Genomic DNA, 13545 nt, shown 5'->3' on the forward strand with positions numbered 1-13545 from the left:
GAAGTTACTCAGAAAAGGAGGCTTAAGGGCCCGAACATTTAGTTGTTAGTAAATTTTTGGGTTCACAAACCCACATCAGCTTCTCTCAAGGCTTTTGGGATTCAGAAAAAGCAGTTTTTCTTTGGGCTCAGAGGAGGTGTTTTCAGCACAATATACAAAGTGCTGGAACAGGCTGCAGGAAGCATCGTCCTTCCCCTAGCCCAGCTACACCCAGCTCCCAGCCAGAGGGAAGGACTGCCCCGCAGAACTGTTACACCAAAATTTACAACTATTTATTTGGAAATAGGAACCTAGGGCCTTTCTGCTTTCAAAACCAGAGAAGCCCGAGTCTTCTCAAGCCACAGCTGAAGGAGGAAGTGGAGGAAGTGCTCTTTTCACTAGAAGTTGCGGTGTACAGTCAAGCAGCAGTCCCAGCACTTGTGTGTCTGAATATTATGGAGATTCACTATTCAACTGCTGCAGGACATTAACCCTCTTTCATATTCTCCTGTTGAAGCAGTCCCTCTTGCATAGAGCATGTTCAATATTCATGGACCTGAGGGAAATGTGAAGGAAAGCCTCTGTGGGCAAATGCCTTCCAGTCCTCGCTCCCAAAAGGATTCCGGGCTGCTTTATGGAACTGACAACAAAGGGAACTGCATTTGCATTGCAGGATGTTTTGGCTGGGTGTCTTAGGCTTACAGGTCATTATATACTTTCTGGGGGAAAAAGTACAGAAGTTTGATTGATGAAATGATTCAAATCAGTTTAGTCAAGGTCTGGGATAACTGGAAAGCACATTCCAAAACATGCTAGATAGACTAAACTCCTTTAATTTCTTGCTGCCTAAATCAAATTGAAAACTTAAAAAAATTACAAATGCTAATATTTTCATCCATGTTTTCAGAAATACAGATTTTCCAGAGAAAATCTGACTATTACAAGGATTTTTTCATTCTTATTGTAACAGATTTTCAGTATTTTCAGTACATCTGCATCCTCTTGGCTGCAGCCATTGACTCCCCTCCGCCCTCCCTCCTCAGCTCTCTGTGATTCCTGCAGCTATGGTGAGATGCAGTCTTTCCTGACAAGTACTGTGGAGATCCTTCAAAGAGGCCAGTTCTTGTTTCCCTTTGGGCTTGGGATGCAAATATGGACTACATTTATTGCAGCTGTACAATAAACTTCCTCCATTTCTGCACCTGAGTAAGTGCCCACCAGCAAAAGGTACTGTGGGGTTTATTGTAGTCCTTATAATGAATATCTTTGCATTTTTAGGGAAATTTCACAGAGAGAAACAGCAATGGGGCAGGTGGCCAAGAGCACATATGGCAGCACTGACATAAACATATGAAAATTATATCCAAAACAAGAGGTCCTGTTTTTTTTTTTTTACCAAAGCAAACACATCCCTGAATTTCAGGGGCAAAGCATTGTCAGAGTGAAGGATGGCAGTTGCATGTGCGTGCCATAAAGGTTTTGTAGAGCATAAACAAGCTGTGGGCCATTAAGAGAAGCAAATGGAGCCAAGTGCACCTTTAGCAGCCCAGCAATCTGTGACAGCTCTGAGCTGAGTGTGGCATCTTCCCTTGGAGAGCCACTTGCTGCCTACTGCTGTGCCTTTTGCCTGTGTTCCTTTACTTCTCATTGCCATCAGAACCAAACTACAGCACAGAAAGGAACACAGTCACTGAGCAACCAACCAAAAATCTCCTGCTACAACCTTAATAAAATATATGGGCTCCAATTCTTCCCATAAGGTACAACACCTGAAGGACAATAGCCAACCCTGTGTGAGCTGGGTACGGACGTCACCTCACTCCCCGCCTGCTGCTCGTGTTCAGGTTTATGAGAATTCCCAGTGCAGACATTGCTTCTGCAGGACTGCAAGTTAGAAAAACTAAAAGCCAGTCGTAATGTTACATGCCATAAGTGCTAAAAGATACATTGCAGATATCTCTGCATCGTGTCAGTCACTTTTAGAGCAAGGTGGAAAATGGTGTCACCAACCCGATGTGTCAGAGTGGGATTGCTCCCTGGGAGTATACGTCTTTGGGCAGCTGGGCTTTACATTCCCTAAGGGATGGGAATCTCACCACCTCCCTTCCACCACTTCTGCATTCATGCTGAAGATGGTCTTGGGGAGCTTTTTTAACTGTTGCTCAAGTTTTTCCCTGTCTAGTGTTATGCCATTGCGGTTGGTCCTTCTGTCTCACAGTGGGCAGCCCCACTTCGATAGCGCAGTTGCAGTAGAAGAATGAGGATTTCTGTCCTGCCTTTGAGGTTCTTTGGAGATCACTTCTAACGACCTATTTGTAAGAGCTCTTTCCTGAGACAGCGACGTGTGCCTACAGAAACTAAAAACAAACAGACCCTTGGTTAAGGGCCGCTGCCGCTCCCCCAGCGACCAGGAGCACTGTGCCCAAAGGCAGAGCGGTGCCCCTGCTGCAGCCGTGGCAGTACCGCAGCGCCCGTCCGCAATGAGCGCAGCTCCTTCGGCACCGACGAGGCTGGGCGGGTCCCCGGGCGCTGCAGGGAGAGCGCTGACCCCTCAGCACTGGACGGAAGGCTGAGGGGTGCCGTATGAAGCAGCTAACCCCAGACCCAGCGATAGTTCATGTTTCTGTCTGCCCGCTTTGGACGTTCGGTAGCCCTTTGTGAATAGCGAGCATCACTCCCCCGATCTCGATGCCTTTCAGCGAGCTACGAAAGAAGGGACGGGGCTCGCACAAAGTTGCACAGACGCATTTTTAAGCACTCGACCCGTGCTAGGAGCGCTGGCGGAGCACCGCAGCCCGTCCCGCCCTCGGAATCGCTGCGCTGTCGGAGGGGCGTAGGGCCCCAAGGAGCCTCGGCAACCGCCCCGGGTCCCGCCGCCTTTGTCCCCGCGCCTCCGCCGCGGGCCCCCCTCCCACCTCTCTCCCCCCTCTCCGGGCCCGACGCGGCCATTGGCGACGGACGGGGCCGGGGCGGGGCGGCGCGGGGCGGCGGCGCCCCATAATAGGGCCCCCAGGGTGGGGACGCCGCTCTTCTTCGCCCGCCGCGCTCCGAGCCCCGCTCCGCTCCCGGATTACAAAGCCGCTCCGTTCCTCGCCGCCATGAGCTTCACCAGCAGCAAGAACTCCTCGTACCGCCGCATGTTCGGCGGGGGCAGCCGGCCCAGCACCGGCACCCGCTACATCACGTCCAGCACCCGCTATTCGCTGGGCAGCGCCCTGCGGCCCAGCAGCGCCCGCTACGTGTCCGCCTCGCCCGGCGGCGTGTACGCCACCAAGGCGACGTCGGTGCGGCTGCGGAGCAGCATGCCGCCCATGCGGATGCACGACGCCGTGGACTTCACCCTGGCGGACGCCATCAACACGGAGTTCAAGGCGAACCGCACCAACGAGAAGGTAGAGCTGCAGGAGCTCAACGACCGCTTCGCCAACTACATCGACAAGGTGCGCTTCCTGGAGCAGCAGAACAAGATCCTGCTGGCCGAGCTGGAGCAGCTCAAGGGCAAGGGCACGTCCCGCCTGGGCGACCTGTACGAGGAGGAGATGCGGGAGCTGCGGCGGCAGGTGGACCAGCTGACCAACGACAAGGCCCGCGTCGAGGTGGAGCGCGACAACCTGGCCGACGACATCATGCGCCTGCGGGAGAAGTGAGTGCGGGGCCGGGCGCGGGGCTGGGGCCGGGCGCGGGGCGGGCACCCACCCCTCCCTCACCTCACCCGTGTGTCGCTGCTTGCAGGTTGCAGGAGGAGATGCTGCAGCGGGAGGAGGCCGAGAGCACCCTGCAGTCCTTCCGACAGGTGGGCGCGGCCGCCGCGGGGCGGTGGGGGCGGAGGGTCGGGGCTGGGGCTGGGGGCTGGCTCTGCTCGCACAAAGGCTGCCCGGCTCAGCCCCTTGTTCTCCCCGTTGTTTTCTTTAGGGGGGTGCCGCAGTCCGGGGGGAGGGTGAGGCTATTGTCCCGCTTTATCCCGGTCTGGCCGGCTCCACAAAAGCGCTCCGACGTGGAATCGCTTTCTGATCCAATAGTTGTGAAAAGGCGCAGCCATCTGCGCGCCGGGCTGAAGGGTATTAATGGTTTCTATGGGATTCACCGAGGAATGCAGATCCAGGCATTATGGCCGGTGTGGTGGCAGCAGATTGAAATAATGGATCCCTTTGTGTTGGAGGGGAGGGTGCCGTGGGCTGCATTCCTACCAGATGTGTAATGGTGGGGGCATATTCCTAGGGGAGACTCTGTGTGAAATACTGAACTCCTTCTGGATGAACCACTTCGGTCTGCACTCTCAAACTGTCCCAGATTTGAAGTATTTCCTATCAGCAGTGTTTACTGATCAGAAGCGGACTATGTGTTCCTTGGGATGAGCTCACAGCAACTGTCTGTATCCCCTTGATGTGCATTCAGAATGTACAGTTTAATCTCATACAAGCAAAGATGTTAACATAAGAAACAATGCACCAGAGTTCAGTCTGTAGGAAGTTGTGGTGTCACACAGATGAATCAAAGCCAATGTGACAGCCAGAACCAACTGTGAAGCCTGCGGAAAGTTCTGAGCTCAAGTTTTGGTTTGTGCAAAAACAGCTCTCAGCTTGCACTGAGGGCTGTTTGGAGTAGCAGATGTTTAGGAATGTGCCTTTTCAAAACAAGATAACTTCCTGAAACCTGCTGGTGTGAAACAACTCCTCTAGGCTGGAAGCAGCTGCCCTCTATCTCCAGACAGCTGGGTGCAGGCTGACCATCCCAGAGCTCTCCATAGGCAATAGAAGGTGTCACCACACAGTCGTCATCATCGTTTGATTTTTAAAATTTCCCTAAAGGTCTCAGGGAGACAATGTGAGAGCAGACATCTGTCAGGGTCTGGGAATGAGGTGTCCACTGATTCTGGGGGCTGAAGCTTGCAACAGCAGCTCCAGGTACTGCCTTTAACCTAGGCTGCTGTGTTACTAGGGCTGAGCCAATCCAAGTAGTTGCCAAGTCAGTGCAGAGGCATTTCCCTTTTTTGTTTTAAATTACTAGAGTTCAAGCACAAGCTCCTTTGACTTAAAGCTAGTTTAATCGTGCATGCTGTTCTGGTGCACTTCAAGGCATGTCTTCCTCTCCCTCCAACCCATGAAGCTTTGTGAAGGCTGTGGGCTATTATGTGAGCTGTGCTGTGCGTGCCTCACATTCATTGTCCGCTTTCCTGCCCTGTCGCTCAGCCTCCAGCTGCTCTGTCTATGCGCTGTGCCCACATAACCTCTCAGCTTTACATGTAAAAACTGCAGATCGTTGTCTAAATTGACTTGTGGCACAAATAGTACATGCTGGTTTGAACAAGAGTATACCCAATTTTTCCCTGCCACAAAAGAGTAGTTTTAACATGCAGATTTTGAAGAGAAAGTATGCTTGTTTTCAGAGTTACTGAATTTTTTCCTCTAAACAAGAGATGCCAGATGACTTTCCTCGTATGCCGTGGGGTGTCCTACATCAAATAAGCCTAGGGATTTGGTGGCTAGTTTGTGCAACAAAAGAGGCATCATAATTACTGAGAAAGTTACGTAGTACAGCTTTGTCAGATGCTCTGACAGCAGGGAACAGATCTGAGCCCATGACAAAGCAAACAGGTCAGCTCCTGGCTAACAAGGGGCTTCCTGAAATAAACGAGGATGTTCAGCCATTAAGAAATCTCTTCAGATAAAATCAATACATAGTCCAATTACTCATATGTGTGACTTAAATCTTGTTTACTTGGACTACTAATAGCTTTTTCATTTACATGGCTCTAGAGAGTGCAGAATAAGTGCACTTAGCAAAAAATACAGTAAAATACACATTATGTACTGAACAAGCCTCCAGTTTAAGATGCTTTCTGTATATTAGAAGTTGCTAAAACTTCTGTAGCACATTGGTTCTGGGAAAAAAAAAATCCCTTTTAGTATTGAGACTTGTGTAAAATCCACTGGAAAGTCTTTGGATTTCTCAGTAGTCATGTAAACATGTTAGGTCATAGTTGTGTAATTTCCTTCCAGAATGATCTTTGAGTTTTTTGGGAGGAGAACAAATGCATTAAGGAATTTTTTTTTTTCTCTGAACTGGAAAACAGAGCCAAGATGAACCGTGGTGTGCAACTGGAGTTGATAGGAAACTTTCATAACACATCAAAGGGACATTCTGCTGGATAAAGAACACTGGAGAATTCTTCTGGTGCAAAAAACTTAATCCCTGAATAGGAGTAATCCAAAGGATGGCTTCCTGGTAGTCTAAAGAGAATCTTTCCTGTTTCAAATGTGCTGTAATAGTGAGCACTGCTGATTAGGAACGTTTATGTTCTGGACAAAATATAGAATGGCTGTAATGCAAGTTGTGAAAACATGTTGCTTACGTTAATACCATAAGAACATAGCCACACAGCCAATGTGAAAGGATCAGTCTTCCCCTTTATAAAGAGCTTTACTTGCTTCTTTAAAATGTAAGAAGTTACTGATCAATAGTTAATTTTCAGTTATTTTTTGAACAAATTAACACCGCTTCCCTGTATCATTCATGGCATGTCATCTCTTGTGCCTTAAATGAATTTTTGCTGTTGATTAAGACTATCTCTGTCCAGCAAAGGGTGGAGTATTTGCCAGCTAATGTGAGGGTGTAGGCAGCAGTGACTGACTCTGTTTGTGTTTATGTTCATGCCTTTTCCTCCAGGGACATCTGACAGACTGGTTGTGGTAGTCTGTGGTCCTTATGCATACATCCCTAGATTTAACAGCGTGCTTTCAAGTTGTGACCTGTGGAGCCAAGGGGCTCTGTGGTTTGTCACTGAGGAGTCCATAGATGAACAGAAGTTTAAGCCCACTCATGTGGGTACATGAGTTGCACTTGTAAGCCCCGCTGGAAAAGGTAGAATTCTGCAAATTGAAAGGTTAACTCTATGTTTTCAGTATTGTCAAGCTAGAAGAGCTTAGCACTGTCTTGTAAACTAAGTATGTGCTTTTGTCTTTGAGCAGGATTTATACCCACCATGATGTGTGCTCTTGGTCACAGTCAGCAATACTGTAGCAAAGATGACACTTTCATATGCTGCACAGTTCACAAAATTGTGATAGAGCAGCATGTAATGATCTCTGAGGCTGGGGTACGAGGTAGCAAAAATAAGATTGCTAATTGTTCTTTTTTCTCTGATCAGGATGTTGACAATGCCTCTCTGGCACGCCTTGATCTTGAGCGCAAAGTTGAGTCCCTGCAAGAAGAAATTGTTTTCTTGAAGAAGCTTCATGATGAGGTAAGCTGAGTAATGAGGTCTATGTCTGGGCACTGTCAGTTAAGTGAACAAGTGAACTCTGGTTCTGGTCCCTAGTCCTAACCTGTGCATTTTCTGCATAGTGTTGTTTATTAATTCTGAGTGTCTGCTTCTCTCTAAGGAAATCCGGGAACTGCAGGCTCAACTCCAGGAACAGCACATCCAAATCGATATGGATGTTTCTAAGCCTGATCTTACTGCTGCCCTGCGTGATGTCCGTCAACAATATGAAAGCGTTGCTGCTAAGAATCTTCAGGAAGCTGAAGAGTGGTACAAGTCCAAAGTAAGTAAAATGCATTGTAGGATTATACAGATGCAGCAGGCATTCAAATGAATTTTAGGTAACAGCTTTGCTGCAGCACTCAGTGTTCCTTCTGTACAGAATGCTAGCATAGCCAGAGTAGAGTAGTCTTTAAACTATCGGTCTGGGAAGAATACAGTTGGAAAAATCATTTGTGCCCTAAGTGCAGCATCAAACTAATGGACTCATTTCCTGTTCTTTGCTATTTTTGTAGCTGGAGGCAGTTCTTAAGTATATACTTAAGATAGGATTTGAAACATAATAATCAGGAATGGAAAAGTTCAGTGTAATGTTCATGTTTAAATATTTCAAGTGCTAGAACTTCCCTGCAATGGCTTCAGTTGCCTCCAAATCCTGGGTCTAGAAGTAGTCCGTTACACCATTTTTGTGAAGTGCTAACCACAAACTGTATCCACAGTTTGCAGATCTCTCCGAAGCTGCTAATAGGAACAATGATGCCCTGCGCCAGGCCAAACAAGAAGCTAATGAATACCGCAGACAGATTCAGTCTCTCACCTGTGAAGTTGATGCCCTTAAAGGAAGTGTAAGTAGATGATGTTCTTCCTGATGCAGCTTTTTAAGCACTATGCTGTAGTTCAGTGGATGGGTGTGGCTGCAGTTGATCTCCCATACAAGACAGCAGTGTACCCATCCTTCCTGAAGAAGACTCTTAGGGCTCCATTTGTCTGCATGTACTGTGTAGTGCACTGCTCAGATTGCTGTACTGAACTGGTCTTTCTCAAGATATAAACAATACGGAATGAGCTATACAAAGCCTGAGGGAACAGTGGAAAAGTGCAGATCTAGCACTTTCTAGAATCCAGTTGCCTGAAAGGCTGCTTGAAATTGAGTTAACTGTATAATACACCTGTAGATTCCCTCACCAAGTACTGCCTGCATGCTGACTTGTACTGTGTTTGACTTACTGTGGGGGTTTGCTTTGCTGTCTGATAGAATAAATGTGAAACATGTCTCATCAGACACCAGAATAACACACCTGGACTTTGCAAGAGGAGGATAAGGAGACGATGAACTGGGGATGTGTTTGAGCATTTTCAGAAAGGACACCATTGTTCAACTTCCCTTTGTGTTTTTTCCTTATTTTAAGTTATAAAGGGTCTTGACATTAGAAAGAGTGGCTGAACTGTAGTTATACTTGACTTTATTCTCTTCCAGAACGAATCCCTGGAGCGCCAGATGCGTGAAATGGAGGAGAATTTTGCTGTTGAAGCTGCTAACTACCAAGACACTATTGGCCGCCTGCAGGATGAGATTCAGAACATGAAGGAAGAAATGGCTCGCCATCTTCGTGAGTACCAGGACCTGCTGAATGTAAAGATGGCTCTTGATATTGAGATTGCTACCTACAGAAAACTGCTGGAGGGAGAAGAGAGCAGGTAAAAATCACATGCAGATGCTTACCTTCTAGCAGTTACTGTTTAGAGATTCTGTACCATTGTCTGACTTCATCCATTTCTTCTTCTCCTTCAGGATTAACATGCCTATTCCAACCTTTGCTTCTTTGAACCTGAGAGGTAAGCTGCTTCATTTGGGTCTGTGCTTTTAATCTTTAGCAAAAAGGTCATGGATAGTTCCTTTTACTCTGGTATTTGAACTGGTGTAAATGCAGCTGTATATGGAAGTCATTCTTACACACAACTACAGTATTTGCAATTATTAATTTTGGATGAGAGGTGGTACTTTGCTCCTGGGCATACACATAAAGAAGTATCAATACATAACAGAAATCCAGATCACTTGTTGAAGCTGCTTTAAGAGGAATAAGAAGAAAATAAGTAAAGCTGGTTTATAATTCATTATCATTCAAAGAGAAGAGGACTTCTTCATATACTAAACTGGGATTCTGAAAGTAGATACTGACATTACTTGGTTCTATGAGGAGGCATTTCATCTAGACTCTTGATAACAATACATTTTCTTCTGCAGAAACCAACATTGAGTCTCAGCCAATGGTTGACACTCACTCGAAGAGGACACTTCTAATTAAGACCGTGGAAACTAGAGATGGACAGGTTGGTGGTAACTTTGATTTTTTTTATTTCTATCTCAGCTGGTTACTTTGCCCAGTGCTGTAGCCTTGGCCACTGATTGGTGCAGCCTGTATACAGTAGACAGTATCTGGCAGTCCAAGCTGCATGTCTGAACGGGCAGATGTAGCAAATGTACTTCTGTGGAATAGACCACAAAACAGATCTCAGAATAGCTTGAGTGGCTGACAGCCTCTATTTAGAGGAGACTTTAGGTTCAGCTGAGTTGCAAGTCCTCAAGATCTCTCCCGTCGCATAAGAAAAATGTTGGAGGAGAAGCACTTACTAGGGGCAGGATAGCGTATTTGGACTAAATTGAAGTTTAAATGGTACCTGCACATGCTTAACCATCTAAACTTCTCATTCATAGGCAAATGCTGATATATTTGTTCACATCTGTGCTACTACTTGGTTCAGTTCTAACTCTTTATAACAACTGTCTTAAGCTTAATGCAAGTGTCTCTGTTTTTCAACAGGTTATTAATGAAACTTCCCAGCATCATGATGACTTGGAGTAAAGCTGAAGTGAAGATGCAAACTTAACGCAGGAGAAATTCTTACCAGCAAGGTTTTAAAAAGTTCATGTCTTAAAGGAAGAAACAGCTTTCAAGTGCCTTTCTCCAGTTTTTCCATGAGCGCAAGATTATTATGCTAGGAAATAGGTCTTAGATCTTGCAAACTGACTCTCCCTGAAGGATTAGAGTTTACAATGGAGTCTAGTTTACAAATAGCAATATCTTGTGCTGCAATACTGTTTTTAAGTATCTGAAATTAATAAAACTGCTTTTTCCAGCACAGTATGAGCAACCTGTCGCTACTTCAATAAATCTTTGGAAAATGGCTCTTGATGTGTTCTAATTTAACTTCATGACTTTCTGCAAAGCCATAACTTAATGCTGGAATTACTATACGGTTGACAACTCCAATACTGATTGTGTGGAATACTGTTTTCAGATTAACTAGACAAACTGTCTTCCCATTTACTGCTTAGGTTTTGGAACCAATTAAAATGGACTATAACTGGCAGATGCATAATGTATTGATACTTCTTATCAGTTGAATAAAATGATACTTCAAGCTAATAAAAACTAATCTTGCTTCCATATATCAGTTATCCAGTTGATGAGCTAAGAGTACTCAAAATACATTGGAGCTAGGCTGTATAAAATGCGGTAGATAAATAAGTGAGACATGTAGCTCATGCACGCCCTTATCTGAGACAGCACCTTTGCAAAATTAACAGCTGACTTGATGTATTGACTTCATTTTCCAGGAAAGATTAGTTCCTAAAGGCTTGTCTGTATTACAGAAGCTAAAATGAAGGCTTCAGCTGGAGATACTCAGTTTACAGAGATATTTAAAGGGAAAACAAGGAAAACAACTTTCCCTAGCTGTGCTGTAATGTTAGCTTTTTCTAATAGAGAGAAGAACCTCACTGATCTGTATTTTCTGCTGAGTATCAGTTCAGTGCAGCAGAATGGGGGCAACTCCCATCTATCTTTTGCAGAGCAAGATACTTCTCAAATTAATATAGTCAAGGTACCAAAGTAACTTTGATTCCACATTACTACTTCTGTCTTTCTGTAAGCATTCAACAAGATTTCATTTGTGGTATGAGTAAATGAAGATTAGAACTGTTTGATAAGTATGCATCACATTCATTCCTTTTTCAAGGTGAAGGTATAAAGTTCAGTGTTGTGCAGATGCTTTTGTAAATGTGTGGGAGCTGATCTTATGAAAGATTACCCAGGCAAAAAAAATAACAACTTTTTCATTGCAATTAATTAGTTCTTCCCTTTGTTTCAGTGCATGATTAACAGAAGCAGTGCTGGTGGGAGGAGGCAGTAGGTGTCCACATTTCTATGCCATTGGCTGCAGCACGCAGCCAGGAGCTGTCAAGTAATCAAGATGCTAAAGGGGAAGTTAGTCAGGGACAGCCTAGTGAGCAGGATACTCTCATTGAAAAGCGAGAGCAAACCCAACATCTCATGCTGTAGAGGTTAAAACATGAGGCTTTTTATGTTACATACAACTACAGCTGGGAGGTGCCCTTTGTGATAGCAGTAGCTCTGGGCACATATAACAGCTCATTGTGAGCACCTAACTGATAGGTGTCTGCAAGCTTTAAGAATAAAAATGCAGTAAGGCACTTCCATCCTGCCTACAGCAGCTTTGGGCACTGAAGAGGTCATTTCTGCTGAAGCACTGGGGAGCACTGAGTGGCACTGCTGGGCAGGAGGAGCAGGCTCTACCCAGGGACAGCAGGGACCTGTGGAACATGCTGCAGGAGATCACCTGAGTTGTGTGAGCCTTTCAGATGCTGCTTCTCTCTCTGCCACTAGTTGCCTGGCTCAGTTCTTTCTGTTGCCCTTGTTTTCTCACCAACAAGATAAAAGTAGTGACTGTCAAGCCTTGACAGCAAACCAAAGGAGTTATTCCTGGCTCTCTTGCGTTCAGGGTTACTCACAGCCCAGAGAAACATGCAATAGAGCTTTCAATCCTGTAAATAAATAGAGAAATAAAATTAGGTTGCCAAGGGGATAGGAAGGCTGCAGGAGGCTATTCCGAAGCCTGCAGTCTGTGCAAGCAGTGTTCTCACAGCAGAAAGCAGAGCATGCAGTGGCTGAATAAACTTTGATTGGATTGAAGCACACCAGGCTTATGCTCATATATAACTGCTGTAAGCATCTTAGTGCTGAGCCAGCAGCTAACAGACCTGTGTTCTCATTCTGGTGACCTCACTATGGCTGTGGGTCACCCTGCTGCAGCTGTGCACAGACCCAGTGACCAGCCTTGGGATGCTGCTCCTACAGCCAAGCAGCAGCATGGACAGGCAGATTTTCCTCCCCCACTGAACTGTTATGAATGCAAGTCACCAGGTCATTGTGTGATAAGTAACAGCAGTCACTGCGAAAGGCTACAGGGCTTTTTCTTTTTTGTAAATGTTGATATCTAACTAGAATTCCTGATACAGTGCCCTTTTCAGTTAACCAAAGCAGAACTGATTCTGCCTGTCACTTCCGTTGCGTTATTAAACCCTACAGTGTCTAACTCCATCCTGTGAGGGTATGAGGATATTAATCCTCCAGATAATCTTGAGTCCTTGTACTTGATTTATTTTGCTTGATGTGACCAAGAGCTTCTTGCTTTGCCTTCCCCCTTCCCTTACCTTGCCATTAGCAGAGACCCCATTCTAAACCTGTGGGAGCATGTAACACGAGAGCATGGCAGAGAAGTAGTGAAAAGGAGTGGTGTTTGGTTAGTGACACTGCTAGGCATCTCCTGCAGTGAGGCACTTGTAGCCCCAGGCTCTTCATGCAAAGCCACAAAAGCACCCAAGGAACCAAGATCTTCATAAAACTGTTTATAGAAGACCACTCATCCTCAGCTGTTGTGAAAGTCTCTATTCAGAGATGGTACCCAATTCTGACTGTGATTAGAGAGTTACAGGGCTCATACTCCGAGTCCTAGGTAAGAGTCATAGAATAAAACCATAGGATTGAGTTGGAAGGGGCCCTTAAAAGCCACATAGTCTAACTCCTCTGCAATAAGCAGGAACATCTACAGCTAGATTAGGTACACAGAGCCCCATCCAGCCTGACCTTTAATGTCTCCAAGGATAAGGCTCCCATCACCTTTCTGGGCAACCTGTTCCAGTGCCTCACCACTCTTATTAACAATTCCTTATATCCAAAGTCTCCCCTCCTTTAATTTGAAACCACTTCCCCTTGTCCTCTCACAGCAGACCGTGCTAGAGTCTGTCCTCTTCTTTCTTACAGCCCCATTTTAGATACCAAACAGTCGCTCTCAGATCTCCTCAGAGCCTTCTCTCCTCCAGGCTGCACAGTCCCAGCTCTCTCAGCCTGTCCCCATATGGGAGGTGCTTCATCCCTTGGATCGTTTGTGTGTCCCTCCTCTGGATGCGTTCCAACAGGCCCACATCTCTCCTGTGCTGA

General features: G+C 46.0%; 2 protein-coding genes and 1 long non-coding RNA gene across 4 annotated transcripts in view; 1 reads left to right on the forward strand and 2 right to left on the reverse strand.

Moving 5' to 3' along the window:
- Positions 1–3786, reverse strand: part of TRDMT1 (tRNA aspartic acid methyltransferase 1) — a 41374-nt gene extending 37588 nt beyond the window's left edge. Inside the window, exon 1 of the mRNA XM_090142879.1 lies at positions 3687–3786. The gene's annotated coding sequence lies outside the window, so the exon portion shown is untranslated. The remainder of the gene's footprint in view (positions 1–3686) is intronic.
- VIM (vimentin) lies at positions 2995–10431 on the forward strand. The gene is made up of 9 exons (XM_031614351.2): positions 2995–3622; positions 3712–3772; positions 7127–7222; positions 7362–7523; positions 7960–8085; positions 8718–8938; positions 9033–9076; positions 9489–9574; positions 10066–10431. Exons 1-9 carry the CDS (start codon positions 3078–3080, stop codon positions 10105–10107), a joined length of 1383 nt encoding a protein of 460 aa, XP_031470211.1. The 5' UTR covers positions 2995–3077; the 3' UTR covers positions 10108–10431.
- Positions 9024–13055, reverse strand: LOC116243217 (uncharacterized). Of its 2 annotated transcripts, none has more exons than XR_004169915.2 (3): positions 12189–13055; positions 11885–12089; positions 9024–9109 (listed from the first exon to the last, which is right to left on the reverse strand). It is a non-coding gene; the product is annotated as an uncharacterized LOC116243217 (long non-coding RNA). The 2 variants fall into 2 exon arrangements; XR_004169914.2 differs by lacking the exon at positions 9024–9109 and adding an exon at positions 9581–9730.
- Positions 13056–13545: the final 490 nt, after the last annotated feature.

This window comes from Phasianus colchicus, chromosome 6, assembly GCF_987193195.1.
Source record: "Phasianus colchicus chromosome 6, bPhaCol1.hap1.1, whole genome shotgun sequence".
NCBI classification, from domain to species: Eukaryota; Metazoa; Chordata; class Aves; order Galliformes; family Phasianidae; genus Phasianus; species Phasianus colchicus.